A 27,585-nucleotide genomic window follows, 5' to 3' on the forward strand; every position below is an offset into this window, starting at 1 on the left:
GGCGGGAGTGTTTCCAGGAGAGAACATACTTTCCCTTGAAGGAAGATCACGTTACTAAAGTAAAAAATTTGAAGCGCCCTGTGTATATAACACTTACGCTCTTGGCTTTCTGGCCACTATAAAGATAAAGATGGGTCGGGAATGGCGCCGGCTACATTAAAAAGTAATGTGCAGGAATGGTTCAGTTACCCGGTGTTGACCAAAGTAGAGATGGTTTTGCCCATAATAAACATGGCGCCGTAACATGTCAATCGGCACAATCACGTGTTCACAAACCTAGATGAGAGATGGTATGGCTTCAGATGACGAACGGATGTTATTATTCTTTACTTCCGGGTGAGACAAATCGGGCGCCATCTTGTCTTGTTCCTGAAGAAGTAGAAGCATCGAAAGCGTTGGAGAGGTATTACCGGAACGGCGGCGACAAGAGTGTTCCCGAACTAGAGTGGGTAAGTGATGGAGAACAATTACACGTGGGCACTTGCCGGACCATTACAACCCTCTTGGTTTCTGTGGCGACGGTAGCGTAACTTAAAATAGGCTGCCTACGCTGCTTGGCGCGACCGCTGGAACCTCATTCCTTTAAAGCGGTGCAGTCCGCCAGACTTGGTAAATCAGAGCGGTGCTTTCGCTGAAAAGGAAATGTCCCTGTTAAAGAGAGTGCTCACGGCCCCATCTTCTAACAGTTTCCTCTCGGACGAGAAGGGACTAATTGTTGGGTTCCTGACCGGCCGTTAAACACTGCGCGTGCGCAGTGGGAACCCCCTTGTGGGGAGGGGGTTCGGGGGCCGGAGGAGGCGGGGGCTCCCGACCTGGAGCTTATACCCTTTGAGGCTCCGACTACGCAGGCGCGGTTCCTCAGTTTGGGTTTTTCGTGTGTCCTTACCTAATGATAGATATTATATGTGTTAAGCTTCAATAAAGGAACAGGTAGTATCCGATAATTCAGTTTTTTACCCTGTGGGGGATGGTATCGTCATCTGAACAAATTGAGCACTAGACAAATTTGTTTGTGGGTTGTTAAATTAACATTCTAGCTTAAGATTTTAATTCAACATTAATCTTTTACATCTTTTTACTTCCTCCTGCCCCCAAATAAAACAAAATAAACTTGGAATTCCTCATTTGAGTGCAGCAGGGCAAAACCAACAGAAACCAGACTACTAAAGATTTTACTTGTGGAATTTTTTTGCAAAGTGTCAAAGGGCTTATAGAGAAAATAAAACAGTTCTTTAAAGATGTTCTTGAGAGAGGTTTTTTTCTTTAACTTACTAAAAGACTTTATGTTTTAGAACAGTTTTTGTTTACGGTGAGCACGTAGGACGTCCCCACTACACACACAGTTTCTCTTATTAATAGATATTAGTGTGGTACATTTGTTGCAACTAATGAACCAGTAATGATAAACTATTAACTAATATCCATAGTTTATTCCTACTTCCTCACATTTTATCTAAAGTCCTTTTTCTGTTCCGGGATCCCAGCTAGGATATCACATTACATTTAGTTGTTGTATATTCTTAGGCTGTATATTCTTGGCTGTGACAGTTTCTCAGGCTTTCCTTGTTTTTGATGACTGTTAAGGGTTGAATTGTGCCCCTGTAAAATTCTTATCTTGAAATCCCTACAGAACGTGACTGTATTTGGAGAGAGGGTCTTTAAAGAAGGTGAGGTTACTAGGGTGGACCTTAGCCCAATATATTAATAACTGCTGTCCTTAAGAGAGTAGGACACAGATTGATGACGATGTGAAGACGTAGGGGAGAAGACAACCGTCCACAAGCCAAGGAGAGAGACCTCAGAATGAAATCAACCCCATAGGTCTTAGACTATACGCCTCCAGAACAGTGAAGAAATAAATTTCTGTTGCTTAAGCCACCCAGTCTTTGGTACTTTGTTATGGCAAGCATACCAAATTAATACAGTGACCTTGACATTTTTGAGGAGTATGGGTCAGGTACATTGTAGGGTGCCCTGCTTTTGGAATTTGCCAGACATTTTTCTCATGATTAAAATGGCTTTACGGACTGTGTTAGGGGAAGATCACAGAGGTAAGATGCCCTTTTCAGCCCATGCTATCAAGGGTAGATACTATCAAGGTGACTTATCACATTGTTATTGACCTTGATCACCCTTCTGGAGTAGTGTTTGTTAGATTTTCCACTGTAAAGTTACTTCCCCCACCCCTTTTTATACTGTTCTCTTTGGAAGGAAGTCACTTTGCAGAGCCCACGCTTACTGAATGGAGAGTTGTGCTCTTCCTCAGTTAGGGTGGAATATTTACATAATTTATTTGGAATTCTCTGTGGGAGATTTGTCTCTTCCCTGCCATTTATTTGTTAATTTATTTTATCATATCATTATGGCCCTGTGGATGTTTATTACATAACTTGTATTATAATCCAGTACTTCTTTATTTTGCTGCTGAAATTGTTCCAGCTTTGGCCGTTGGCAGCTCTTTGAGCTGTCAAAGGAGAACAGTCCTTTGATGTGTTCCTATCAATTTTTTTTTTTTTTTTTAGCACTTTATTACTTCCTGGCAGTATACATGCTCCAGACTCATCTTTTACATTTCCTGTCGCAGTCCTAGAATCAGCTATTTAAGGATCCCTGATTCCTTTTTTTGAAGAACGATACTAAAACCAAGTTCTAGTGCCTAGGTATGCTCATTGCTACTAGGATGTCATTTTGGGCACTCTCTCTACATTTATTTTTAAATTATTGTTATTTGGGAGGGGGTTATTTATAACCAACTATCCAATTCTGCAATTTTTTTTTTTTTTTGAGACAGCGTGTCACTCTGTTGCTCAGGCTGGTGGAGTGCAGTGGTGGCACAATCTTGGCTCACTGCAACCCCCGCCTCCCGGGTTCAAGTGATTGTCCTGGTCTCAGCCTCCCAAGTAGCTGGGACTACAGGCATGCGCCACCATGCCCGGCTAATTTTTGTATTTTCAGTAGAGTGGAGGTTTCGCCATGTTGGCCAGGCTGGTCTTGAACTCCTGTCCTCAAGTGATCCACCCACCTTGGCCTCCCAAAGTGCTGGGTGTACAGGCATGAGCCGCCATCCTTGGCCTCCACTTTAAAAAATATGTCTTTTGAGCTACAAGCTGCAAATATTTCAGTATATACTAAAATGCATGTCACATAAAGTAGCAAAAATTCTGTTTTCCATATTTCAAATGATTGTAAGATTAAGCTTTACCAGTGCCATTTCCACCTAATCTGAATTAAACAAATAAATTCTTTTTTGACTTTGAGGTCAGTCAACTTATATGTGAGACTGAAATGTCAGGGGCGAAGAGAATTGTTCTGTTTTCTGGCTTCTCAGCTTTGTGGTTGATTTGAGAAATATTTCATCCTATGCATCAAATGATAGATGTGTTTTTGTAGCTCTTTGATTTTGTAGTTGATGCTCAAGGACTTTAAAATACCACATTTTAATTCTCATCCATCTCTGTCACAGTCTTGGAGTGACTTTTGTAAATATTAATGATTGTCACTTTGGCCATGCAGGGTGGCTCATGCCTGTAGTCCTAGCACTTTGGGAGGCCGAGGAGGATGGATCATTGAGGCCAGAAGTTCGAGGATAGCCTGGGCAACGTGGTGAAACTCCATCCCTACTAAAAATACAAACATTATCCTGGCGCGGTGTCATGCATCTGTAGTCTCAGCTACTTGGGAGGCTGAGGCACGAGAATTGCTTGAACCTGTGAGGTGGAGGTTGCCATAAGCCGAGATCACGCTGCTGCATTCCACCCTGAGCAACAGGGTGAGATTATCTCAAAAATAAATAAGTGATTGTTATTTAAACAAGTCGTTTTAGGACTGCAAAGCAATGAAGTTCTAAAATAGATGATGGCCATTTCTGGTTGTATTAGGGATACCGTAGCAAATTACCACAAACTGGCTGGTTTCAAACAACAGAAATTTATTCTTCCACAGTTCTGAAGGCTAACAGTGTAAAATTGAGCTTTTCATAGGGCCATGCTCTCTAATGGCTTTGTGGGGGATCCTTGTCTTTTCCTAGCTTTTGGTAGTTCTTGTCAATCCTTGATGTTCCTTGGCTTTTAGAGCCATCTACTCCAATCTGTACCACTCTGGTCATGTTACATTGTCCCTGTAAGTGTCTATGTTTCTTTTTTAATAAGATCACCCCTAATCAAGTGTGAACTCATTGTAATTTGAATACATCTGCAAAGACCCTATTTCCAAATAAGGACATATTCACAAGTATCAGGAGTTAGGACTTCGGTGTATCTGTTGGACGGGGACACAGTTCATTCCATAACACTGGTGATAGCTATCACTTGATTTTTTTTGCAGCAGTGTGTGATGGTTTTGATGATCTGATACAAACCTTGGTTATTCATCTTTCTGTTCTTCCCAGACCCCATTTGTTTTCCAAGGAAATAGCAGTTAACTTTACTCCATAAAAGGAAATAACTCTTAGGAAAGTCTTGCAGCCTTGCCCATCACTAACCAGATTTCTCCGAACTTGAAAACTCAAGCCTAACAAACTTTAAAATTAAGTCTAAAGGAAGAGTGAATAAATTGGTATCAATTTTTGATGTTATAAAATCACAGTAGCAGTATTGGAATGCCATTTTCATGGTTGAACATTAATGTATTTACTTGCTAAGATTTCAGTGAATTATAAATATTTAACCACTTAATATGGACAAAACATTATGGAGAATTTAAATTATTATAAAATGTTTTCTCTCCCCTAAAGAAGATTCTTGTTTGAGCCAAGACAAAAACATGAAAATTTAATGCAGACCCTCTATAAAAAGTATTGTATATCATCTTTAACTTATTAAATGGAAGCTTTCAAACAGTGGAAAAGAACAGGGTAGCAAATGCCCATCTTTAAATTATCAACATTTTCCAAATCACTTTTAAACCAACTTGTAAATGTCATTTTTAATGGTACAAGGTTATGTTATTTCGTTAAACCATAGTGAAATTTTAAAATATGTATCCATTGATTACTGTGTGTTGTGCTTGTGTATTCCTTCTGTTTTCTAGGTTTTGCGTTTGTTAGATTTGTTAGTAGTGAAGATGAAGGAAGAAAGAGTAGCGTTCCTAAATCCTTGCCATAAAATCACTTGTAATCTTACTCTTTAATTAAAAAATAGTTAATGAAACTCCTTATCAAGCATTGTGCTATGTGCTGAAACATATATAGAAGTTTAAGTATTTCCTAGTTTTATACCAAGTCTTCACTACAATCTGTCCCTTGTCTACAAAATTTTAACGTAAGTCCAAGTTTTGTTTTCATGACCAGAGTTACCTGTTTTGGATAAGATTATCAACATTTACTCTAAATCCTATAAGAAAATGAGACAGAGGACATTTGCCCAATGCATGAAAAATGATGCCACTTGAGGCCTTTTCTTTTTAAGAATGCAGTTATGGGCCGGGTGCAGTGGCTCACACCTGTAATCCCAGCACTTTGGGAGACCGAGGCGGGCGGATCACAAGGTCAGGAGATTGAGGACCATCCTGGCTAACACAGTGAAACCCCATCTCCACTGAACACAAAAAATTAGCTGGGCATGGTAGCGGGCACCTGTAGTCCCAGCTATTCGGGAGGCTGAGGCAGGAGAATGGCGTGGGCCCGGGAGGCAGAGCTTGCAGTGAGCCGCAATCATGCCACTGCACTCCAGCCTGGGCGACAGAGCAAGACTCCGTCTCAAAAAAAAAAAAAAAAAAATGCAGTTATGTATAGAAAATTACTAAATTACAAAATCATCTCAAAACTGCTAAGCTCTAAGAATTGGAAATAGGAATCAGATAATTTTAATCTTTATTTTATATCTTTCTGTATTCTTTGAATTATTTTATTCTGTGAATATATCTTTTTAGAAAAAATACAGATTTTTTAAAGATACAAAGAACCAAATGAAGCTAATGAACACAGTCCATAATGACTAGTACAGGCAGTAAACATTACACAAACTTCTTCAACTGTGAGACATTGGGCAAATGTCCTCTGTCTCATTTTCTTATAGGATTTAGAGTAAATTTTGATAATCTTATCCAAAACAGGTAACTCTGGTTATGAAAACGAAATTTGGACTTAATATTAAAATTTTATAGAAAAGGGACAGATTGTAGTCCCTTTTTTTGCACTTAATGCAGTTTGTACAGTAATACATATCAGTATGTAGAAGTAGAAATCTACCTTACTCATTTTAATGACTGAATAGGAATCTACTGTATGGTTCACTTTTATTTAACTTGCCTTTAATTTAATGTCACTGAAACCAGGTGTTTACTGTTACATGATATGCTGCTGATTTTTGAGTTATGGTATGAATATTCACATTCATGGTTTAGGACCCTGCAGTGGAATTGCTGGGTCAGAGGGATGTGCATATACAGTTTTGTTAAGATGCCGTAATGGCAAATTGTCTTTTTTTTTTTCTGAGGTGGAGTCTTGCTCTGGCCCCCAGGCTGGAGTGCAGTGGTGCGATCTCGGCTCACTGCTACTTCCACCTCCCAAATTCAAACGATTCTCCTGCCTCAGCCTCCCGAGTAGCTGGGACTACAGACCCGTGCCACCACGCTCAGCTAATTTTTTTGTATTTTTAGTAGAGACGGGTTTCACCATGTTAGCCAGGCTGGTCGTGAACTCCTGACCTCAGGTAATCTACCCTCCTCGGCCTCCCGAAGTGCTAGGATTACAGGCGTGAGCCACCGTGCCCAGCCGGTAAATTGTCTTAAAAGACTAACCATTTGGTGTTCCACCTATGCCCTCATCCAGTAGTCATCCTCTATAACTAAATCAAGTTTCTCAACTCTAGACTTAATTAAAGCACTTTAATAAACAGCCCTTAACTTCTAACTTCCTTAACTTACCATCACCTTCTTTACTGTTTTTTTATTCTGCTCTGCTTTTCTCAGTTTCACATCTTTTTTCTATTTTTCTCAGCCTAAGTGTCCCAAACATTGTATTACTTGAATAGTAGCTTCCATTAAAACTTTAGGGAAGAACAGCTTCTAAAAATATAGCAAAAGTAGAAGTGGCTGTTTTAAACATACAGAAAAATAATTATAGGTGATACAAATCAAACTCTTGAAAATATGCAAATTAAAACCTCTGTACGTAGGAAAACTTTTTTTTTTTTTTTTTAAATAAAAGCTTTAGCCGGGTGCAGTGCTTCACACCTATAATCCCAGCACTTTGGGAGGCCAAGAGGGGCAGATCATTTGAGGTCAGAAGTTCGAGACCAGCTTGACCTACATAGTGAAACCCCGTCTCTACTAAAATACAAAAATTAGCCAGGCATGGTGGCGGGCACTTGTAATCCCAGCTACTCAGGAGGCTGAGGCAGGAGAATCGCTTGAACCCAGGAGGTGGAGGTTGCAGTGAGCCCAGATCATGCCACTGCACTCCAGCCTGGGTGACAGAGCAAGACTCCCTCTCAAAAAAAAAAATAGTAATAATTATAACAATAAAAGCTTCAACCTATGAAACAGAAAGACAAATTTAGACTAAAGAATTCTTTCAAAGATAAAGTGAAACCTCTGTAAGTTTTAGATTTGCTTCTGAAGAAGAAATGGAATTGAGCAGAAGTGGATTGGCTTGATCACACTTTTTGTTTTTTGAGATGATGTTTCTCTTGTTGCCCAGGCTGGAGTGCGATGGCACAATCTCAGCTCACTGCAACCTCCGCCTCCCAGATTCAAGCAATTCTCCTGTCTCAGCCTCCCAAGTAGCTGGGATTACAGGAACCCACCACCACGCCTGGCTAATTTTTGTGTTTTTTAGTAGAGACGAGATTTCACCATGTTGGCTAGGCTGGTCCTGAACACCTGACCTCAGTTAATCCACCCGCCTTGGCCTCCCAAAGTGCCGGGATTACATGCGTGAGCTACTGCGCTTGACCAATCACCTTTTTTTTAAAACCCCCTAAGAGTTGTTAACTTGAAGAGTGCTACCAAAAGTAATGGTGAGAAAGCTCTAGTATTGATACTAATCACCACAAATTGAAACTTCCAATGCTTAGTTTTTATGTGTTTCTTATTTAATCCTCACAATAATCCTTTGGAGTATAGGTATTTAGGTCTTCTGTTTCACAGATTGGAAAACCAAGGACTAGAGTATAACTTACTCATGTTCACACCAACAAACAGATGTAGGTAGGCATCCAGAACCAGAGCCTGTGCTCTGAAGTCTAGGTGACAGGTGGTAACCAGAAAACTTAAAAGGGGAGCTAAAAAAGTTGTCCATGACAACCATTAAACAAGAGTAAGAACAACCTTTATTTAGAGTAATTTCTGGAAAAGTAAATTTATGGATTGGGAATGATGGTAGGGAGTCATTATACATCATTTTCATCATTTAAATAGTTTTAGTAAGTGCACATTTTCAGTTTCAGTAGGCACTTTATACAGCTGTTGATAATGTCTGTATTATATGGGTTTACAATTTAAGATAGGAAAATTATGCATTGAACTCTGATAAGCTGTTAAAGCGTTGGAAAGCACAGCAAGCTTTTTGGTTTTCATAAGTAGAAGTTAACAGCTTCCTCATCATTTGCCTTTAAACAGAAAGTAATAACTAGACACTGCTTGTTTATTTAGTGTCTGCTATGTGCAAGATGGTTTCTTGTACCTTATTGAAGATAAAAAGATGAATATGTTTGTCTTTTTGTCAACTGTAAAAGCTGTTGATTGAATAAAAAGGAAACTAAACCATTTCAGGAACAAACTGTTCTCTCCTTGCTAATGTTAATTTCTAAACATAGTATTCTATAGGAAAATTTAAATTAATACATTTTATTACCTTATTTGTATCATCTAAGTTAATAACAGGTGGATGAGATCTTCATTTCAAATGTTTGTTGTTCATTTTTTCTCAATCTCTAAATTGTTTGACATTGTTTTTTATTATGAAGGAATTGTTCAAGTAAATAAAGGATACTTGGAAAGAAAAAAAGATGTTAAAATGTTTTGCCTCTTCATTTCTGGTGTATCTCTTTTCCTTAACTTTATTATGATAAAATAATTCCCCATTATAAAGTTAATGCAAGGAAAAGTGACTAACTTGGAGGTGGTCTAGAATTTATTTTTATGCAAATCATGATAATCTATAAGCAGATATCTACTTTTTTTCCCCCTAGGGCATACATAATCTTGCTGCTATGCTTCGAAGCTGTAGTGTGAATCAACCTAAGTTTTAAACAGAAGGTGAACCTCTGAGGTCAGTTTAAATAGCAGTTGGTGTGTCTTCTTGGTGTTTCCTATTTATTATTTATATGTTAACTCTTAATTAAAGTTGTAAGTGAAATTACTTTTCGGGGGCTCTGATAACCTATTTAGCCTTAAAGGGCTCTCAAGGTGTACTTGGGAAACTGGAGAGGACACATATGGGAGGAAGAAGGAAACACTGAAGAGGGGTTAGAAAAAGAAATATATTTAACTTGGAACTGATACCCAAACCAGTTGTTGGCCTCATTTGTGCTATCTAGTGCCTATTTTGCCATATTCTAATAATGCCGTTGTAATTGATTAGTGTAACTTGAAGACGGGTACATTTGACTCATAAGTAAATCAAGGTAACAAAAGAAATACACCGCCCATAATCCACAGTGCTTTTCATTTGAGGGATTAGGATCTGCTGCAGATAGAACTATACCTGTATGGCATTCTGGGAATGCTGCGAAGACTGGAGTTGGAAACTTTTAAAGGCCTGAATTGTAATCTCCAGTTGTCCTATTAGAGTTAATGTCTCTATTTTATTGTTATCCAACTTGCCTACTTTTTGTGATCCTGCAATACAAAGGCTTGCTTTTATCTTGTTTTTTAGCATACAGGAAAGGATCAGTCTAGAAGGATTCATTTAGTAAACATTTATTAAATGCCTGCTATGAGCTAAGCCTTGGGATACAAAAATAAAGAAGAAACCATGCCCTGGTTGTGTGAGTCACTGGTTCTTGAACAGGGTTGTGTATCAGTATTTGATAAAGTACAAAGATACTAGAATTGTAAGGCTTTTAAACCTTTTATTAGGAATGTTTTCAGACTAGTTTACAGAAAAGTTGAGCTAGTGTGATGATTCCCCCCATACCATCTCCTAGATTTAATAGTTATTAACATAAAGTACCTTCCCTCCCATCTTTTCCATGCTATTTATATGTTAAGAAACCAAGTCTTGGAGGCTGTCTTACTTTCTGGATTTATACAGTTTATCTCATTTCTTTATTCTGTAGAATTGCTTTATATTGTAAGTAAAATCCAAAAGCTCAATTGGACTCAGTTAAATATTTATTATGAGAATTCTTAGTGATTCTGCGAGCATAGTAGACACCTAATAATCTGTAGGGGTGATATTTTGGCAACCTTTGAATTTCTGATTTCTCATCAACTTTTCTTGTAAGGTTTCCTGACTTAATATTTTATTACTTTGGCAATATGATAGTTTTCTAATTATATTCTGCATTTTTTCATTTTTATTAGCTGTAATTATTTATGAGGAAGAATTTTTCATCAACTGAAGCTGTTTGGTTACTATCTTAAAGGAATCTCGATTGGGGAGAAATGAAATCACTTTTTTCCTACAATCTTCAAAATAATTGTCCAGAAATTTATATTATACAAAAAATAGAGTTGTTTTTTTTTTTTAAGTCTTTTTTGAGCTAAATTCATTGTTATGCTTGCCACCAAATTCTGAGACCAGCATTAACGTAAAATTTTCTACCTCTTGTTTGGTACCCTAAAAATTCTAGTTGGCCTCTGGCAAGCTATTGACAATTTTAGACCTCTAATGAAATAAATGTATCATCATAAAATAATTTCTGATGTGAAGTTTTAAGATTAAATAACTCACTATAGTTTTTAAACTATGTTTAATTTATTGAAGATAGAAAATCAAGTATATTTTAAAAGAAGGGATGTGGGATCAAGGAGGACAGCCTTGGCAGCAGTGGCCCTTGAACCAGCAACAATGGATGCAGTCATTCCAGCACCAACAGGATCCAAGTAAGGAAACCAATTGAATTTGAAAGGGTGGGGTTGGATATGTGGAAATGGGTAGAAGACATATGATAGGGTTAAGGGATATGGAATTAAGATTGGTGTATTGGACCATTTTATAGTCAGAATTTAATGTTCTCATAAATAGCCTTGCCATAGCTTATATAGCAGGAAATGGACTTCCCTTTGGAAGACTCTCAAAAGATAGAAAGCTTTTTGAAGATTTTACATTTTTTAAACTGATTTAGTCCTTGTTTTTCTAAAGAAGGAGAAAAGCCTAAAATAGGTTGCTTATGAAGAACACACTTATGTGAATTCTGACTCTTAAAGTTGTGTATCATATTGAACTGGATGGTATGCTATATCATTTTAAAATTTTTTTGCTATGGATTATTTCAGGCACACATACAAAGGTAGAAGAGTACAGGGAGCCCCCCATTTATTACTTAGCTTTAACAGTTATTAACTAGTGGCCAATTTTGTTTCATCCATAAGACCAGTTACATTGCTGTGCCCTCGCTGGGTTAATCTGATGCTATTTCTTTTTTCAATAGCCGTGTATCATTCTGTTGTAGGATTGTACCATAATTTAACAAAGCCACTTTTGAATGTTTTATTATTTGTAGCTTTTCACTTTTTAAAACACTTAGTGTAATCTTGTGTACATATCGTTATTCACTTGTCCAATTATTTTCTTATGAAAAGAGATAGGTTTGCTAAGTCATGGTAATTTCAGATGCACATTGCCATATGTAACCCCATAGGGGTCATGCCAGTGTTTCAAACTGTAAGAGAATACCTATTTAATCTTCATTAAAGTAAGATGCAGAAAAACATATCTTATTCTACTTTGTTTACTTTATTAATATTAGATCTTAATGCATTTTTGAGTGGATTTGCAAAATAAAAAGTATTAAAAAGGTCTTGAAATGTTAAATATAGATACTTTGGAAGAGAGGTCAGGTGCGGTGGTTCACGCCTGTAATCCTAGCACTTTGGGAAGCTGAGGTGGGCAAATTGCTTGAGCTCAGGAGTTTGAGGCCAGCCTGGGCAACATGATGAAACCCCGTCGCTACCAGAAATACAAAAATTAGCCAGGCTCATAACCCGGACTCTACATGGATGGATCAATGGATCATGGATGGATAGATGGGTGGATAGATAGATAGATAGGTAAAAATTTAAAAATTGAAAAAATATATCTTGAGAAGAGAGTCTTCAAGATAGTGGGGAAATGAACTTTGAGTAAAGATTGGCTAAGAAGTTGTAACCAGACTACGCTAGTCATGTTTTGGCTAGAGAAGGGAGCCTTACTTAAAGAAGGGCAACCATAAGGAAAAACAGAGTTAGGTAGCTGCACTCATCCAAGGCCTATAGGCTCGAATGCAGGCCTGGAAAGATAAATAGGATGTGTTGAAGAAAGAAATGATAGCATTTGATTATTTTTGTGGTGATTTTTTTTTGTAAAGGTGATGACATTTAAAAACTCAGTAAAGTAAGATACAGGGGATAAATTTTATATGAATTAATATTAGAAATGGGTTAAGAGTGTTCTTGTGGAGTTCTTTTCTGAAAGTGTTAAATAGTTACAGTATTTTTTAGGCTGAATATGGGTTATTTGTTAAGCACCCTTTCAGACACAGTATGCTTTAATATTTAAGATCTCTCATTTTAAAAAATTTTTTCTAATTTCCCTCATACCCTCTCTGTCTGAAATATTTAAGATCTAAGAAATAATTGAGATGCTTGCTTTACATAGAGGCACTATTCTTTTAGCTCCTACATTCTGAATGTTGAATTCAATGTTAATTTACGTTAGGCCAGATTGACTGGGCTGCATTGGCCCAAGCTTGGATTGCCCAAAGAGAAGCTTCAGGACAACAAAGCATGGTAGAACAACCACCAGGAATGATGCCAAATGGACAAGATATGTCTACAATGGAATCTGGTCCAAACAATCATGGGAATTTCCAAGGGGATTCAAACTTCAACAGAATGTGGCAGCAACCAGGTTTGTTGTTTATGTTTTCACAATTTTAGGACTTTTAAAAAACAAAATGAAGATTATTATTAAATTTTTAAATTTGCTTAGTAGTATGACTTCCTGAAATTAATGCTTCTTAAAAAATAGGCAGTTTTCAATTTGATTTGACTTTGACATTTTGTGGTTAAAATTATTCTGTACTCATTCTGCTAGCATTGTGGCACTCAGTTTGATTCATTTCTTGGTTCTTCATTCCTAGGCTGACAGGGGCTGGGAACACTCTGGAAACCTCACTTGGCATCTAGGGAAGAGAGCATTCTTTGTCTCTCTATTGCAACCTCTGGCCTTTTCAGAAGCAGCACTGGCAGAGTAAAACATGTCTAGCCTCTAATTAAAGAAAAATTGTGTCACTGTGTGACAAATTAGTCTGTCAAATATACTCTGCCCCGACCATCCGCCTACCTTTTTCTTCCCTTTTTTTTTCAGATAGTGATCTTTCATAAGTTTTTGTGTGTTTTACTTTTTTGTTTGTTTTATTGCACAGTATGATGTAGATTTCTTGATGCTAATTCAGTCTTCCATGGCTTGTGTTATTCTTTTTTAATAGTCACTTGAAACTATGGAGGAATTAGCCTCACATTTGGGTATGCTGATGGTGAAGTCATAACCTCCTTTCCCTATTAATACTTTTTGTTTCTCCTAATAAGAATGGAGACCTCAGTTAAGACCAGCCTGGGCAACATAGCAAGGCCCTGTCTCTACAAAAAAAAAAAAAAAAAACTTAACAATTAGCCAGGCATAGAGGCGCGTGCCTGTAGTCCCAGCTACTCAGGAGGCTGAGGTGGGAGGATTGCTTGAGCCTAGGAGATTGAGACTGCAGTGAGCTGTGATCACGCCACTGCACTCCAGTGTGAGTGACAGAATGAGTCTCTCATTTAAAATGAAAAATATGAGAATTCAGATTACTTTTAAAAACATAAATATTTTAATCTTTGATACTTTGAGGTAGTTCATTTCTAGCTGTCTTGAAAATGAAATTTCCCCACATTTGAAAATGTTTTAGTTCCTACGTTTAAGTTCCCAAATGACTCTCCCTGGCATCCCTACCCCTTAGTTTTACTCTACTTTGTGACCCTGGGCAAGTGGTTTACCTCTGTGTGCCTCAATTTTCCCTCCCGAAATTGGCAAAAATAATACCTGATTTCTCCCTACCTCACAGGGATGTTGTGAGGATAAATGTGTTCGTGTAAGAAAGAAATTATATAAAACCTCAAGGTATTATTTTTGTGGTGTTGTTACTAAACAGAAATATAAAAATTCAACAAAAATAGTGCTTTGGATTTGGGTACATTTGTTAAAAATAACGTTGGGCATTTGGTTAGGGTGTGAATTAGAGTGGAATTACCTCATTTTGAATTGCATATGACAGTTTAGTTTATTGCTTATTTTTAAGACAAAAGGAATTTGACCAAGAAGTCATAAGTTGTTTTTTAAATCTGTATGTTTACTGAAAAATCTTTCTTGAGATCTTAAAATTTTGTGTTGATTTTGTTATAACCCCCTGTTGAATGTTTTTATGCCTAAATCTTAAATAGAATGGGGAATGCATCAGCAACCCCCACACCCCCCTCCAGATCAGCCATGGATGCCACCAACACCAGGCCCAATGGACATTGTTCCTCCTTCTGAAGACAGCAACAGTCAGGACAGTGGGGAATTTGCCCCTGACAACAGGCATATATTTAACCAGAACAATCACAACTTTGGTGGACCACCCGATAATTTTGCAGTGGGGCCAGTGAACCAGTTTGACTATCAGGTGAAAGATATTTTGTTGCTTTAATATTGTAGATGTGCACGTAATCCATTCTTTGGAAGTGTCTCATCAAGAATACCTAAGATACGTGTTTCACTTTTCAGACTTGTATAAATAAGCACATTCTGTCTCAGAAAAGTTATCAATTTTTGAGTATTAAAATAATTAGAATTTGTTTTCTGATTTTGTTTTACTTCATTAGGAAAATGGTATAAAAGATCATTAGGGAAAATTTTTGAAAAAATTAAAAATGTGTAAGTGCAATAGCTATATGTTTTGTTTTCTAATTTATATTTCAAAATGGTATATTTAAATGTTAAAGACTAGAGAATGCACACTAATTGAATATAGCTTATGGTTAAGACATGAATAAAACACATCAACATAGATCATTTTCCTAAGTGTAATTCCTTGTGCTATGTAGAATTATGACTGTTTTTCTAGTGTCATTTTTTTTTTCCATTCTGACATGACATGTTAATGGAATTGTATATAATTTCCTCTGTAGCATCTAATTCATTCCTAGGGACATAGAACTCTGTGGGGAATAGTGTCATATGCTGGGCTTTATTTACTTTATTCCCTCTGCCAGGTTCTACCCTTAAATTATAGTGCTAGTTGTCATTTTGAAGTAACTGACTGCAATTATTAACTTATAAACTGCTATCATAATTTAAAATTTTGAAAGAAAAATCATTATTTTGTGAATTCTAAGGTAGATTTGATAATGGACATATAATATTCACCTTGAGATGGTAATCCTCTCATTAATAAATATTCAGATACTTGTTGTATACTTGGTATACAGATAAAACAGTTTTTATCTTGTTTGAAGAAATGTAATGGCAGGGAACATCTGCTTACCCTACTTTTGTGTGGTAGATCCCATGTAAACAAGACAAAGAGCTGTATTGGCAGTTGGCCTAGAAAAGCCTCTGAAAATAGCAAAATTGCAGAAAATATTTAATGATTCAGTAACTTCTATCTTTGCTTATAAATGAATATATCTGCAAGATTATAGAAACAGCTTAAATTGTTTAGTTCACTTTTTGTTCACTGTAAGTAGGGTGTTGAAATTGACAAAAATGTCTAGGTAAAGAAAAATTAGTATCTATTTGATGTCTTAGTGTTGGTAGGATTAGCTTGTAAATGGATTTGGAATGAAAAATTTCATATACTTCTTCAAAGTAGCTTATCAGGTGGCTTTTAGAAGCCTCTTTGCATTTACATAGCCGGAAAATCTTAAGAAAAGTAAGCCTAGGTTCTTGGGACTATAGAAGTATCGGTGGATATTAGAGCCATGGAATTCTTGGATGTGCTGCACACATGGATTTCTACTGTCCCAGTTCATAACACACGTGTGTCCCAGAGAGTATATTGTATTAATTTGAAGAAAAAATAAACTGCAATACTCTTTCAGCATGGGGCTGCTTTTGGTCCACCGCAAGGTGGATTTCATCCTCCTTATTGGCAACCAGGACCTCCAGGACCTCCAGCACCTCCCCAGAATCGAAGAGAAAGGCCATCATCATTCAGGGATCGTCAGCGTTCACCTATTGCACTTCCTGTGAAGCAGGAGCCTCCACAAATTGGTAGCTATTTAATTAGTTTAGTGGACCACAATTGGCATGACTTTTATTTATCATTTTATAAAAGGGATGTCTTGTTTTATTAAAATTGTTCGAGTATCTCTGATGTGTTAGGAATTGACACTTTATTTTTTATGATCATAAAACTTAAATTCACAAAAATGATACTGGTCTAAAATATTAAAAGGTTTAAATAATTTTCTTTAAATCTTTACATTAAATTCCAGATTTTGGGATGAAGTGTAAATTTATGCTAGCCATATCATTTTGGTATTTTCTTCAGTGTGGGCATTTCAGTACATTATGCAGATATATGAGCCCTTCTCAGACCTTTTAAACCTAGTTGTTCAGTCTCTGTCCACTCTCAGTTCATCTGATGCACTGCTGTCAGATTAATTTTCCTCTGCTTATTTCACTTCCCCTAAGTGTTTTGGCAGAAAATTTCAATTTTTAAATAACATTTTAGAGCCAGCCTATTTCAAGTGACAAATACATATTTATGCCACTTTATATCTGGAAAGTTCTAAATCGTTCAGTATTTAATGAACAGGAGCATTTATTAATAAATCTTTATTTTTTACATTTTAGAAAGAGTCTAACTTTACTACTTTTTTAACTTACTAGCAAATCACTTAATTTTTTCGAGTCTCAGTTTCCTCACCTGTGGAAATAAGTGGAGTAATAGTAGTGATCTCTGAGGGCTTTTTGTAAGGATTAAATTAGATGATGGTGGTTTAACATGCTTTCATTGTGTCCTGGCAGATTGTAAGCACTAGAGCAGTGTTCCCTACTGTTAGTAAAAGTGATGGCATTTAAGAAAATCTGATATTTAATGGGATATTTTTTAAATTTACTCACAAGTTTGTAGAAATATTTTACTTAATTGACTTGTGTATATTCCCATGTGAAACAGACGCAGTAAAACGCAGGACTCTTCCAGCTTGGATTCGTGAAGGCCTTGAAAAAATGGAACGTGAAAAGCAGAAGAAATTGGAGAAAGAAAGAATGGAACAACAGCGTTCACAATTGTCCAAAAAAGAAAAAAAGGCCACAGAAGATGCTGAAGGAGGGGATGGCCCTCGTTTACCTCAGAGAAGTAAATTTGTAAGTAGAATCCCCAACAGGAAATGCCATGTGATAATCTTGTTTGTGTGAAAACTTTACTGAAATAGATATTTTAGTCTATAGGAAAGTATTAGAGTGATGTTCCTAAGATTACGTTCATTAAGTGTATTGAGGATTATGTTTTTATATATGTGTTACTGAAGATACAGTAAGGAGAAAATGGGAAACAAGTTTATAAACATTTCATTCCAGAGAGCTGGCTAGATCTTGATAAACAATCTCTATTTGTTCATGATGGTACAGGTGACTCCCTAGTGGTAGATTATAAAACAAATCTACCTTAAAATAGTAATAGAGAAATATAATCTCCCTCTTTTGAACATTTAAACATATACCAGAGGATGTAATAATTTTTATTGTTTTTGACATGAGCACTGGAAGTATAACAGCATTTTAAAGTCTTCAAGTCTTCATCAGTTAGATGGCTTGAGTGGTTTAGGAACTTTTTTATTCAGCAGGTACGATAGCCACAGCACTGGCCAGTATGCAACTCAGAAAATTGGTCTGTCTTCCACGGCCATTTTGTGGTTTAGAAGTAAGTCTCAAGAAGAGCAGAATAACTAGATTTTGGCAGGCATTAGTTTTGTTTAAATTCCATAAATTACTTTTATTTTTCCCAAAAGACATGTACCAAATCTGTGTTTCTATTCTAGATGTTAAATAACAAAAATAAGAAACAACAGAAAAACACTGTTGAAGCTTACTCTTTTTTTTTTTTTTTTTTTTTTTTTTTTTTTTTTAGGCAGTTGGGGGATCAGGGTCTCACTCTGTTGCCCAGGCTGGAGTGCAGTTGCACAGTCATAGCTCACTGTAGCCTTGAACTCCTGTACTCAATCAGTCCTCTCAGCTCAGCCTTCCAAGTGCATAGCTAGGACTACAGGTGCACACCACCACTGCCACCTAATTTTTGTATTTTTTGTAGAGATGGGGTTTCACCATGTTGCCCGGACTGGTCTTGAACTCCTGACTTCAGGTGATTCTCCCACCTCAGCCCCCCAAAGTGCTGGGATTACAGACGTGAGGCACTCTGCCCGCTCTTTTTTTAAAAAAATCCTTACATGAAATAGTGGTGTTCCAAATTTTTTTTAAGCATCAAAAATTTGTTTGGAAATTACCCTTCCTCTTTCCTCCCAAATGCCTGTGGGATTGTGTTACATATATTTTTCCCCTGGTCCAGGTAGTCTTTCCACAGTAGTATTTAGGTGGTCATCTTGTCTTTTACGTACTAGGATTATTAAAAGTGACTAGGGGACACTTCTCTGACAAAGGAAAGAGTCACATGCTATCTGGATCTTGAAACCTAAAACCATACAAAGACAGGAGACAAACTGCTGGCATTTGTTTAATCTGAAGTAGACCTCGTTTTTATCTTTTCATTATGGAGCTAAAAAGAAGCAAGTTTTACTGAGTTTCAGGGCCAGTTGAGATCTTGGCCCTGAAAAATGTGGTTAGAGATTTTTCATTTTAAATCGTGCAACTTTAGGTAAATAGCTTAAATATATAGCTGTAAAAGTTATACTGAATAATACGTCTATGGTCCATTTATCCAAAGTTCTGTAAGCCTCTCAGGCCCTTTATATGTAATAGATAATAATTAAATCAGTCTCTGGGCATTATGTTTTTCTGGGTATTTATAAAATAAGTTTAAAATTGACCAAGGGAAAAAGAAAATTGAAAAAATAATTTATTTTCCTAAGCCATCTTGTAATCTTACGTTTTTCCCAGGTTATACTTTTAAATTATCAAATGAAATCTGTAATAAATGTAATTTAAATAGCAGTTTCACTCATATTTCTGCTTCATAGGCTTTTTATTTGGGGTTGAAGATTTTCTGTATGTAAGATGAGGATTTTACATGATACACATGAATTTGGAGTACCATACTATATTTTTTATAGGATAGTGATGAGGAAGAAGAAGACACTGAAAATGTTGAGGCTGCAAGTAGTGGGAAAGTCACCAGAAGTCCATCCCCAGTTCCTCAAGAAGATCATAGTGACCCTGAGATGACTGAAGAGGAGAAAGAGTATCAAATGGTAGATTGTTAAAGTTCTATCTATGTACACAGATTTATTTTGTTTGCAATTTTTTTTGGAGACAATATTAGAGGAAAAAATAGAAACTATAACTGCTGACCAGTATTATTAATTGAAGAGATGCTCCTTTTAACTTAAAACAATTATAGAAACTTTCATTAATAGGGACTTTTTTAAATGTGTTGATTTCAGGCTGGGGTAATCCTAGTACTTCATGGGGGGTCAAGGCAGGGGGATTGCTTGAGTCCAGGAGTTCAAGACTAACCTGGGCACTATAGTGAGACCTTGTCTCTACAAAAAATTAGCCAGGCATAGTGAGGTGCACCTGTAGTCCCAGCAACTCAGGAGGTGGTGGAGGATTGTTTGAGCCTGGGAAGTGGAGGTTGCAGTGAGCTGAGGTGGTGCCACTGTATTCCATCCTGGGCGACAGAGTGAGACCCTGTCTCAGAAAAAAAGAAAAAAGTGTTTTGAATTCAGTGTCTCTACTATACAGACACATTCATAATATTTTTTTCTTTGATCCATATGATTTTGGAATTTTTTTTTTTTTCTTTTGGAGACGGAGTCTTGCTCTGTTGCCCAGGCTGGAGTGCAATGGTGGGATCTCGGCAAACTGCAACCTCTGCTTCCTGGGTTCAAGCTGTTCTCCTGCCTCAGCCTCCCAAGTAGTTGGGATTACAGGTGCCCACCACCATGCCCGGCTAATTTTTTGTATTTTTTTAGTAGAGACAGGGTTTCGCCATGTTGTTCAGGCTGGTCTCAAACACCTGACCCCAGGTGATCTGCCCACCTCAGCCTCCCAAAGTGCTGGGATTACAGGCGTTAGCCATTGCACCCAGGCTAGAATTTTTTTGAAGTTTTGATGTTAACAGAAAAAGGTTCAAGATACTTTATTCCTTGGAATGACTGCTCTGATGTCTAAAAATATTTTATAAATTGGCTTTGGCTAGGCATGGTGGCTCACGCCTGTAATCCCAGCACTTTGGGAGGCCAAGACAGGCAGATCACTTGAGATCAGGAGTTTAAGACCATCCTGGCCAACATGGTGAAACCCTATCTCTACTGAAAATACAAAAATTAGCTGGGTGTGGTGGTGCACACCTGTAGTTCCAGCCACTTAGGAGACTGAGGCAAGAGAATCGCTTGAACCCAGGAGGTGGGGGCTGCAGTGAGCTGATATCACACCACTATGATCCACCCTGGGCAACAGAGTAAGACTCTGTCCGAAAAAAAAAAAAAAAATGACTTTGTATTTTAATATTTTTGAAGATGTCACACTATTAGTAGTTACAATCATTAGAAATACTGTATAAAATGCTCTTTTTTAGATGTTGCTGACAAAAATGCTTCTGACAGAAATTCTACTGGATGTCACAGATGAAGAAATTTATTACGTAGCCAAAGATGCACACCGCAAAGCAACGAAAGGTATATTTTGGTGTTTTTGATTTTGCTTTTCCTGGGGTATTTGGTTCTGATGACTATTTTGGACTTTTTTTGTTGTCCTTGTTGGATTTCTACCAGATATTTGAATATTCTCTTGCATGTTTTAACTCTTAAAGATTAGATTTGTAGACACCATATTAGAGCTATACAAATATTTTGTTTGACCTACATGAGTACAAATTAGCAGTCATGCTGTTGTCCTCTAAAATGTATTGTGGAAAATTCCTGATGTTCAGTTCATTTCACTTGATTTTTTTTATAGATAACATGGCATTGTATGACTTCTGATACAGTTTATTTTGACTAATGAATTTTGAATTATCAACCTTCAGTTTTTAGTTTACCAGTTATCTCTTACAGAAGCAAGTGATTCCCTACCCCTATATTTTAGTAACACCTTAAAAATTTATTGAAAACAAAAATTAAGTTACATATCATAATCTCAGAAATAGACATACAGATATACTTGTCAACATTTTTTCTCATTATAAACCAATTTCAGCTCACATCAGAGTTATAATTTCAAAGCCAGACATGATACTGGTTTAAAATGAATGTTATGTTTTTAATGTTTCTTCTCTCCCCAAAAAGCAGCAATAGTAGTAGATTTAACAATACCATAGACTCATGACTATGAAATCGTGGCTATTTGTGTTAACATGTTGTTCCTGTTGTTGATGTGATACAAAGCTCCTGCAAAACAGCTGGCACAGTCCAGTGCACTGGCTTCCCTCACTGGACTCGGTAAGTGTTTTCCATATTTGTGAAAGGGCCTAAAGGGAAAAATCACACATACATTGTCTCTCTACGTGTTCTGTTTTGAAACTGTATTAGTCCTACTCAGTTTATAAAAACCTAGGTCTTAGGGTTATGTCATCCTGTCTAAAAAGGTTTGCCTATTTTTTTGAGTGACGCATTCACAGTGAGAAATTTATAAATGTGATGGTTAATTCATAGTTTATTGGGGCAAGTTATATTGGAAGATTTCCTTATTGCTCCAATATATGCATTTTATATATATATAATTATATGTGAACACCTATAGTTTGTACTTGATAATTCATAATTTAGCCATGATAATATCTAAGCTCACTTTCAGAATTATTGCATACATGCCTTAGGGAGGAACCTATCCACTAATGCTTTTAATAACTTACATAGATTGTATTGTGGCAAGTCAAGTTTTAATATAGAGGAAAGGGTTTATCTTATAGTAAAATAGTAGTGATGTGTTCATAATTTACTATTTGCATGGTATATTATCAAGGCTGTAAAAGCCTGAATTTGCCTTTTCCACATCTTCATTTCAAATTAATTTTTGTGAGGACGCAGAGAAGTGGGTAGAACCAAATGCCCATGTGGTTTTTGTTATGGTTATTTATATCATTTCAGGGTGGGGAGTAGTATCAGCACCATAATATTTCTGTACCAGGGAGATTATAGTATTCTGATTTTTTCAGGGAAGAATTGCTTAGCTCTAGGGATTTCTAAACTTTGAACAATAAAAGTTAGTTTTAGAAATACTTTCAGGGTCATGATTAAGCTTTAGTGTGGCTTTGTTACTGCCCTGTTAAGTAGTTTTGTTGGTTAGTACGGACAGTACAGCAAACCCATTATGATTCCTTTACATTGAGAAAGATATGAAATAGTCCAGAAAGAATAAAATATTAAGTAACCTTTGCCTGAAGGTTCTGTGAACTCCTTAAGCATTGAATGTATACTTCTCCCCACCCCGAATAAGCATATTCTTCTGGGAAAAGGCAATGAAAAAAGAAATGAGCTTTCTTCTCAGACCTTGAAAAGTTTTTAGTGCATAGTATAATTTTTTTCGTATGATAGACTGAGCTTTATGCACACAGGTGGACTGGGTGGTTATGGATCAGGAGACAGCGAAGATGAGAGGAGTGACAGAGGCTCTGAGTCATCTGACACTGATGATGAAGAATTACGGCATCGAATCCGGCAAAAACAGGAAGCTTTTTGGAGAAAAGAAAAAGAACAGCAGCTATTACATGATAAACAGATGGAAGGTGTAGTATACCTTTTAGACTTAATTTTGGTCCAGTTTTGTATTTCTTTTTATTTTTTAACCAACGTAAAAATATCAAAGGATAAAATAAAGGCTATATTATAAATAACGTGATATAACTCAAACTAAAGTCACAATTTTTGTTTGGTTGTTTTAGGAGCCATTCATTGCAGTGGCTATAAGCCAAGCTATTTAGGGTATTTTTATTTCCTGTTAAAATTCTCGAAATGAAAAAGATTACTTTTGAAATGGGAGAAATATATTTGTAAGACTATTGAAACGTAATTTGTAGCTAGGATATGTAACGATAATAGAGAACCTAGAAGTTTTTTACTTAAGATACTTTACATAATAGGAATAACAAAAGGGAAAATTTACTTCGAATTTCTTCTTTGAAAAATCTAAGAAAGGTAATTAAGAGTTAGCAGCTAAGACTTCCCTATAAACCACTTACTTACCTTTAAAATTTTGCTTTAGTTGGACAAAAGGGAAGTCTTTTCCTACTTGCCTCACACGCACCTCTACATCTTGATACTGTATTTTGCTACACTGTCCAGGAGGGTAACTTAACTAACTACAAGCTATAGAGGACTTGAAATGTGGCTAGGCATGTGCTGTAGGTATAAATTACATGCTAGATTTCAAAAGCTTTACTTGAAAAAGAAAACAGAATTTTAAAAAATTTATTATGTGTTAAAATGATAATATTTTTGGTATATTAGGTTATTTTACCTGTTTATTTTTACTTTTTTAATGTGGTTACTAAAAAATTTTGAATTACTTATATGGCTTGCATTGTAATTCTATTGAAAGTGGTGTTCTGTTGTTGCAGTCTGGTAGCTTGACATTTGGTAGTATGAGAATTTTACATTCACATTTTCTTAGTGTTTTTGTCTTTTTCTGTTTCAGAAGAAAAGCAACAGACAGAAAGGGTTACAAAAGAGATGAATGAATTTATCCATAAAGAGCAAAATAGTTTATCACTACTAGAAGCAAGAGAAGCAGACGGTGATGTGGTTAATGAAAAGAAGAGAACTCCAAATGAAACCACATCAGTTTTAGAACCAAAAAAAGAGCATAAAGAGAAAGAAAAACAAGGAAGGAGTAGGTCGGGAAGTTCTAGTAGTGGTAGTTCCAGTAGCAATAGCAGAACTAGTAGTACTAGTAGTACTGTCTCTAGCTCTTCATACAGTTCTAGCTCAGGTAGTAGTCGTACTTCTTCTCGGTCTTCTTCTCCTAAAAGGAAAAAGAGACACAGTAGGAGTAGATCTCCAACAATCAAAGCTAGACGTAGCAGGAGTAGAAGCTACTCTCGCAGAATTAAAATAGAGAGCAATAGGGCTAGGGTGAAGATTAGAGATAGGAGGAGATCTAATAGAAATAGCATTGAAAGAGAAAGACGACGAAATCGGAGTCCTTCCCGAGAGAGACGTAGAAGTAGAAGTCGCTCAAGGGATAGACGAACCAATCGTGCCAGTCGCAGTAGGAGTCGAGATAGGCGTAAAATTGATGATCAACGTGGAAATCTTAGTGGGAACAGTCATAAGCATAAAGGTGAGGCTAAAGAACAAGAGAGGAAAAAGGAGAGGAGTCGAAGTGTAGATAAAGATAGGAAAAAGAAAGACAAAGAAAGGGAACGTGAACAAGATAAAAGAAAAGAGAAACAAAAAAGGGAAGAAAAAGATTTTAAGTTCAGTAGTCAGGATGATAGATTAAAAAGGAAACGAGAAAGTGAAAGAACTTTCTCTAGGAGTGGTTCTATATCTGTTAAAATCATAAGACATGATTCTAGACAAGATAGTAAGAAAAGTACTACCAAAGATAGTAAAAAACATTCAGGCTCTGATTCTAGTGGAAGGAGCAGTTCTGAGTCTCCAGGAAGTAGCAAAGAAAAGAAGGCTAAGAAGCCTAAACATAGTCGATCGCGATCCATGGAGAAATCTCAAAGGTCTGGTAAGAAGGCAAGCCGCAAACACAAGTCTAAGTCCCGATCAAGGTAGTATACTTTTTAAAGTATTTTGTCTGATTTTTTAAAAAATTTGACTGAATTTATTCAAAGTTGAAAGTGTCCTTTCTCTCTCTCTTTAATAAACTCAGTTTGGTACTTGATAAATAATCATAGTCTTAAATGTTAGAAATCCTATATAATATTATTTATTTAAAATTGCAGATTTTTAGTTTAAAATACATTTTTATTTTTAAATTTTGTCTTTTCCCTTTTTTTTCAGATCAACAACCCCTCCCCGTCGTAAACGCTGAGGAATGATGTGGCAAGAATGCCATGATGTTGTTTAAAAAAATTCCATGAGTTTTAAGGGCTTGTCTCATTATAGAGGCACATTGTGGCTGTGTAGGTGAAACCAGAATCTTTTTTTTTTTTAATCTGTAAATAGGTGTACTTTTTCCAATGCTGCTCCAAGTTACTTAATAGGATTTCTTTGTATTACATTTTTTTTCAAAAAATATAGTGCATAATAAGACTATAAACATGCCATTCTCTTTCAGCTGTAATGTTCTTAAAATTATTCTTGAATGTACTGTGATGTCAATAAAGCTCTTTAGTTCATTTTTGTTAAACTCTTGCACCTTAATTTTATGGTTTTAATCTAAGGAACGTACTTTTATCAAAAGGCAGCTGGAATTTTGTATAACAGGTTTTAAAGGTACCTTCTCTCACCTCCCCCAAAGAAAATGGTTTTTACTTAATAGTTTGTCAAAGTTTGTAAATTGTACCCATGGACTTTTGTCAGATTCCAACTTTAAGGCTATGAAAGAGGGCTAGAAATAGACCTTTACTTTTCATTTGGAAGTATTTGACAACTTTCTAAACTTTTCTTCCTATTTTGGGGATTTTCAAATAATATATTCTCTGTGTGTATAACGTGTGGTTCACTCCTGTAAAATGAAATTGCTGGAATCAATCAAGCCAGTGCGCCAGTAGAGTTATTTGTAAGGAACGATTGTGTTTGACACTAATAGTCAAGTCTGGAACTATATTCTACAGTCACTTCTGTTTTAGAAGCATTTTGAAACACTTTTTGGGGTTATAGAAATAAGACTCATGATTCAATATATTTATTTATATTTTTAAAGTATATATTTAAACCTCAAATTAATGGAGGAATGCTGTATTATGCAGGTTTGTGTCAATTTCATGACATCAAAATTGTCTGATTTTGTCCGTTTCTTAAAATTACGATTAGTGAGTGGTCTAACAGTTTAAGGCATTGATAACTTACGAGTAGAATGGGGCTCTCAAAGCATTTTAACTCAGTTGCTTTCAGGGTCCTTTTTTTTTTTTTATGTAATCACTTATTCAGTGATAAATGAATCTCTGAAAACAAATGCTTTTACATTTTAATTTTAAAACAGGTGCAGGCCACAGAAAAGTTTTAAAGTATGCCTTCTTACCAGCAATAGTTAATTCTAAAAATCATGCCAGATTTTTGCCAAGATCAGTGTTTCCTCAACATGAAGATAGAAATAGATTTGTATAGTGTGCTCTTGTACCTCTACATAGGTTATTATATAATTTTGAGCAGTTATACATTTATCTAAAGGAAATAAATCAACTGTGAATAAATGCATGTTTACCAAAATGGCTGTTTACAGTGCATTTAGTTCTGATATTTATAAAGATGACATTTCACAGAATAACTTTAAAATAGTTTGGAATTCTATATAGTCTAGACATCAATCACATCTGGAGACAAAATAAAGGAAAATGTGCAATATTTTTTATGTAGGCAAGCTAACACAGTGTACCTAATTACAGAATTATCTGATTAATTTGTAATAGATAAGTTGTATAACATTTTCATATCTTAAAATGTTTTTTAGATCAATCTTGAAGTGAAATATTATTTTCAAAATAAAATTCTACAGAAAAATTCTGTTGGCTATGATATGCACATTTTTGGGCAAGATATGAACTAGAGCCAAAAGTAGTATTTGACAGTTTTATTTACTCTGCCATAATTTGCAAGCTTATCAGTTAAATCTGTAGTTTTTTTTAAAGCCGTCATGACATTTGTGATTATTAGTACATAAATCAGTATTATAATTTGATATTTGGGTTTTTCAGACTTTCAGTGCCAGATTTAGAGAATTCATTATTTTCTTGACATGTGATACAGTATTTACCTTGAGTGGTAAGGTTTTATAAGGTAGGGTTTTCATGATTTAGGATGTGAATGCGAAAACTTACATAAAAGTTAGATGTATAATTTGGTTATGAAATATTTTCTAAAATAATACCACCAGAAAATTAACAGATTAAATTTTTGAGACAATCCTTGGTCTGGATTGGTTAATGAAAATGTCTTCTTTAAGAGGTTCTATTAAAAAAATATTTCTAGTGTGTTAGTCGTAATTGTTTTTGTGGACTGGTGGTAAACCACACCATTAAGGGAATAAAATGTAATTTGAAAGAGGTGATTATAAGATTTGTTTCAGGCCCCAAAATATAAATAAAAATTGGTGTGGAATCTCATTAGTGTATATGTTTTCTGCCACTATAAAATTACCTTTTTAGCATCTGTTTCTAGTGGTGTAATACCAAGTAGGTAAATTTTGCA

General features: G+C 36.0%; 1 protein-coding gene across 3 annotated transcripts; it reads left to right on the forward strand.

Moving 5' to 3' along the window:
* PNISR (PNN-interacting serine/arginine-rich protein) lies at positions 1-26,901 on the forward strand. 3 transcript variants are annotated; one of them, XM_011956443.1, is made up of 12 exons: positions 1-449; positions 9,132-9,211; positions 10,871-10,989; positions 12,803-12,994; positions 14,563-14,786; positions 16,204-16,375; positions 17,286-17,476; positions 19,396-19,533; positions 20,862-20,961; positions 21,670-21,723; positions 22,839-23,009; positions 23,918-26,901. In XM_011956443.1, the coding sequence occupies exons 3-12, from the start codon at positions 10,902-10,904 to the stop codon at positions 25,006-25,008; spliced, it is 2,421 nt and encodes an 806-aa protein (XP_011811833.1). In that variant the 5' UTR covers positions 1-449; positions 9,132-9,211; positions 10,871-10,901; the 3' UTR covers positions 25,009-26,901. The 3 variants fall into 3 exon arrangements, with proteins under 3 accessions (XP_011811833.1, XP_011811836.1, XP_011811832.1); XM_011956442.1 differs by lacking the exon at positions 9,132-9,211 and having other exon boundaries at positions 362-449; positions 10,875-10,989; positions 23,918-25,004; positions 25,237-26,901; XM_011956446.1 differs by lacking the exon at positions 9,132-9,211 and having other exon boundaries at positions 333-449.
* The last annotated feature ends 684 nt before the right edge of the window (positions 26,902-27,585 follow it).

The sequence above is a fragment of the Colobus angolensis genome, unplaced genomic scaffold, assembly GCF_000951035.1.
Source record: "Colobus angolensis palliatus isolate OR3802 unplaced genomic scaffold, Cang.pa_1.0 Scaffold418, whole genome shotgun sequence".
NCBI lineage: Eukaryota > Metazoa > Chordata > Mammalia > Primates > Cercopithecidae > Colobus > Colobus angolensis.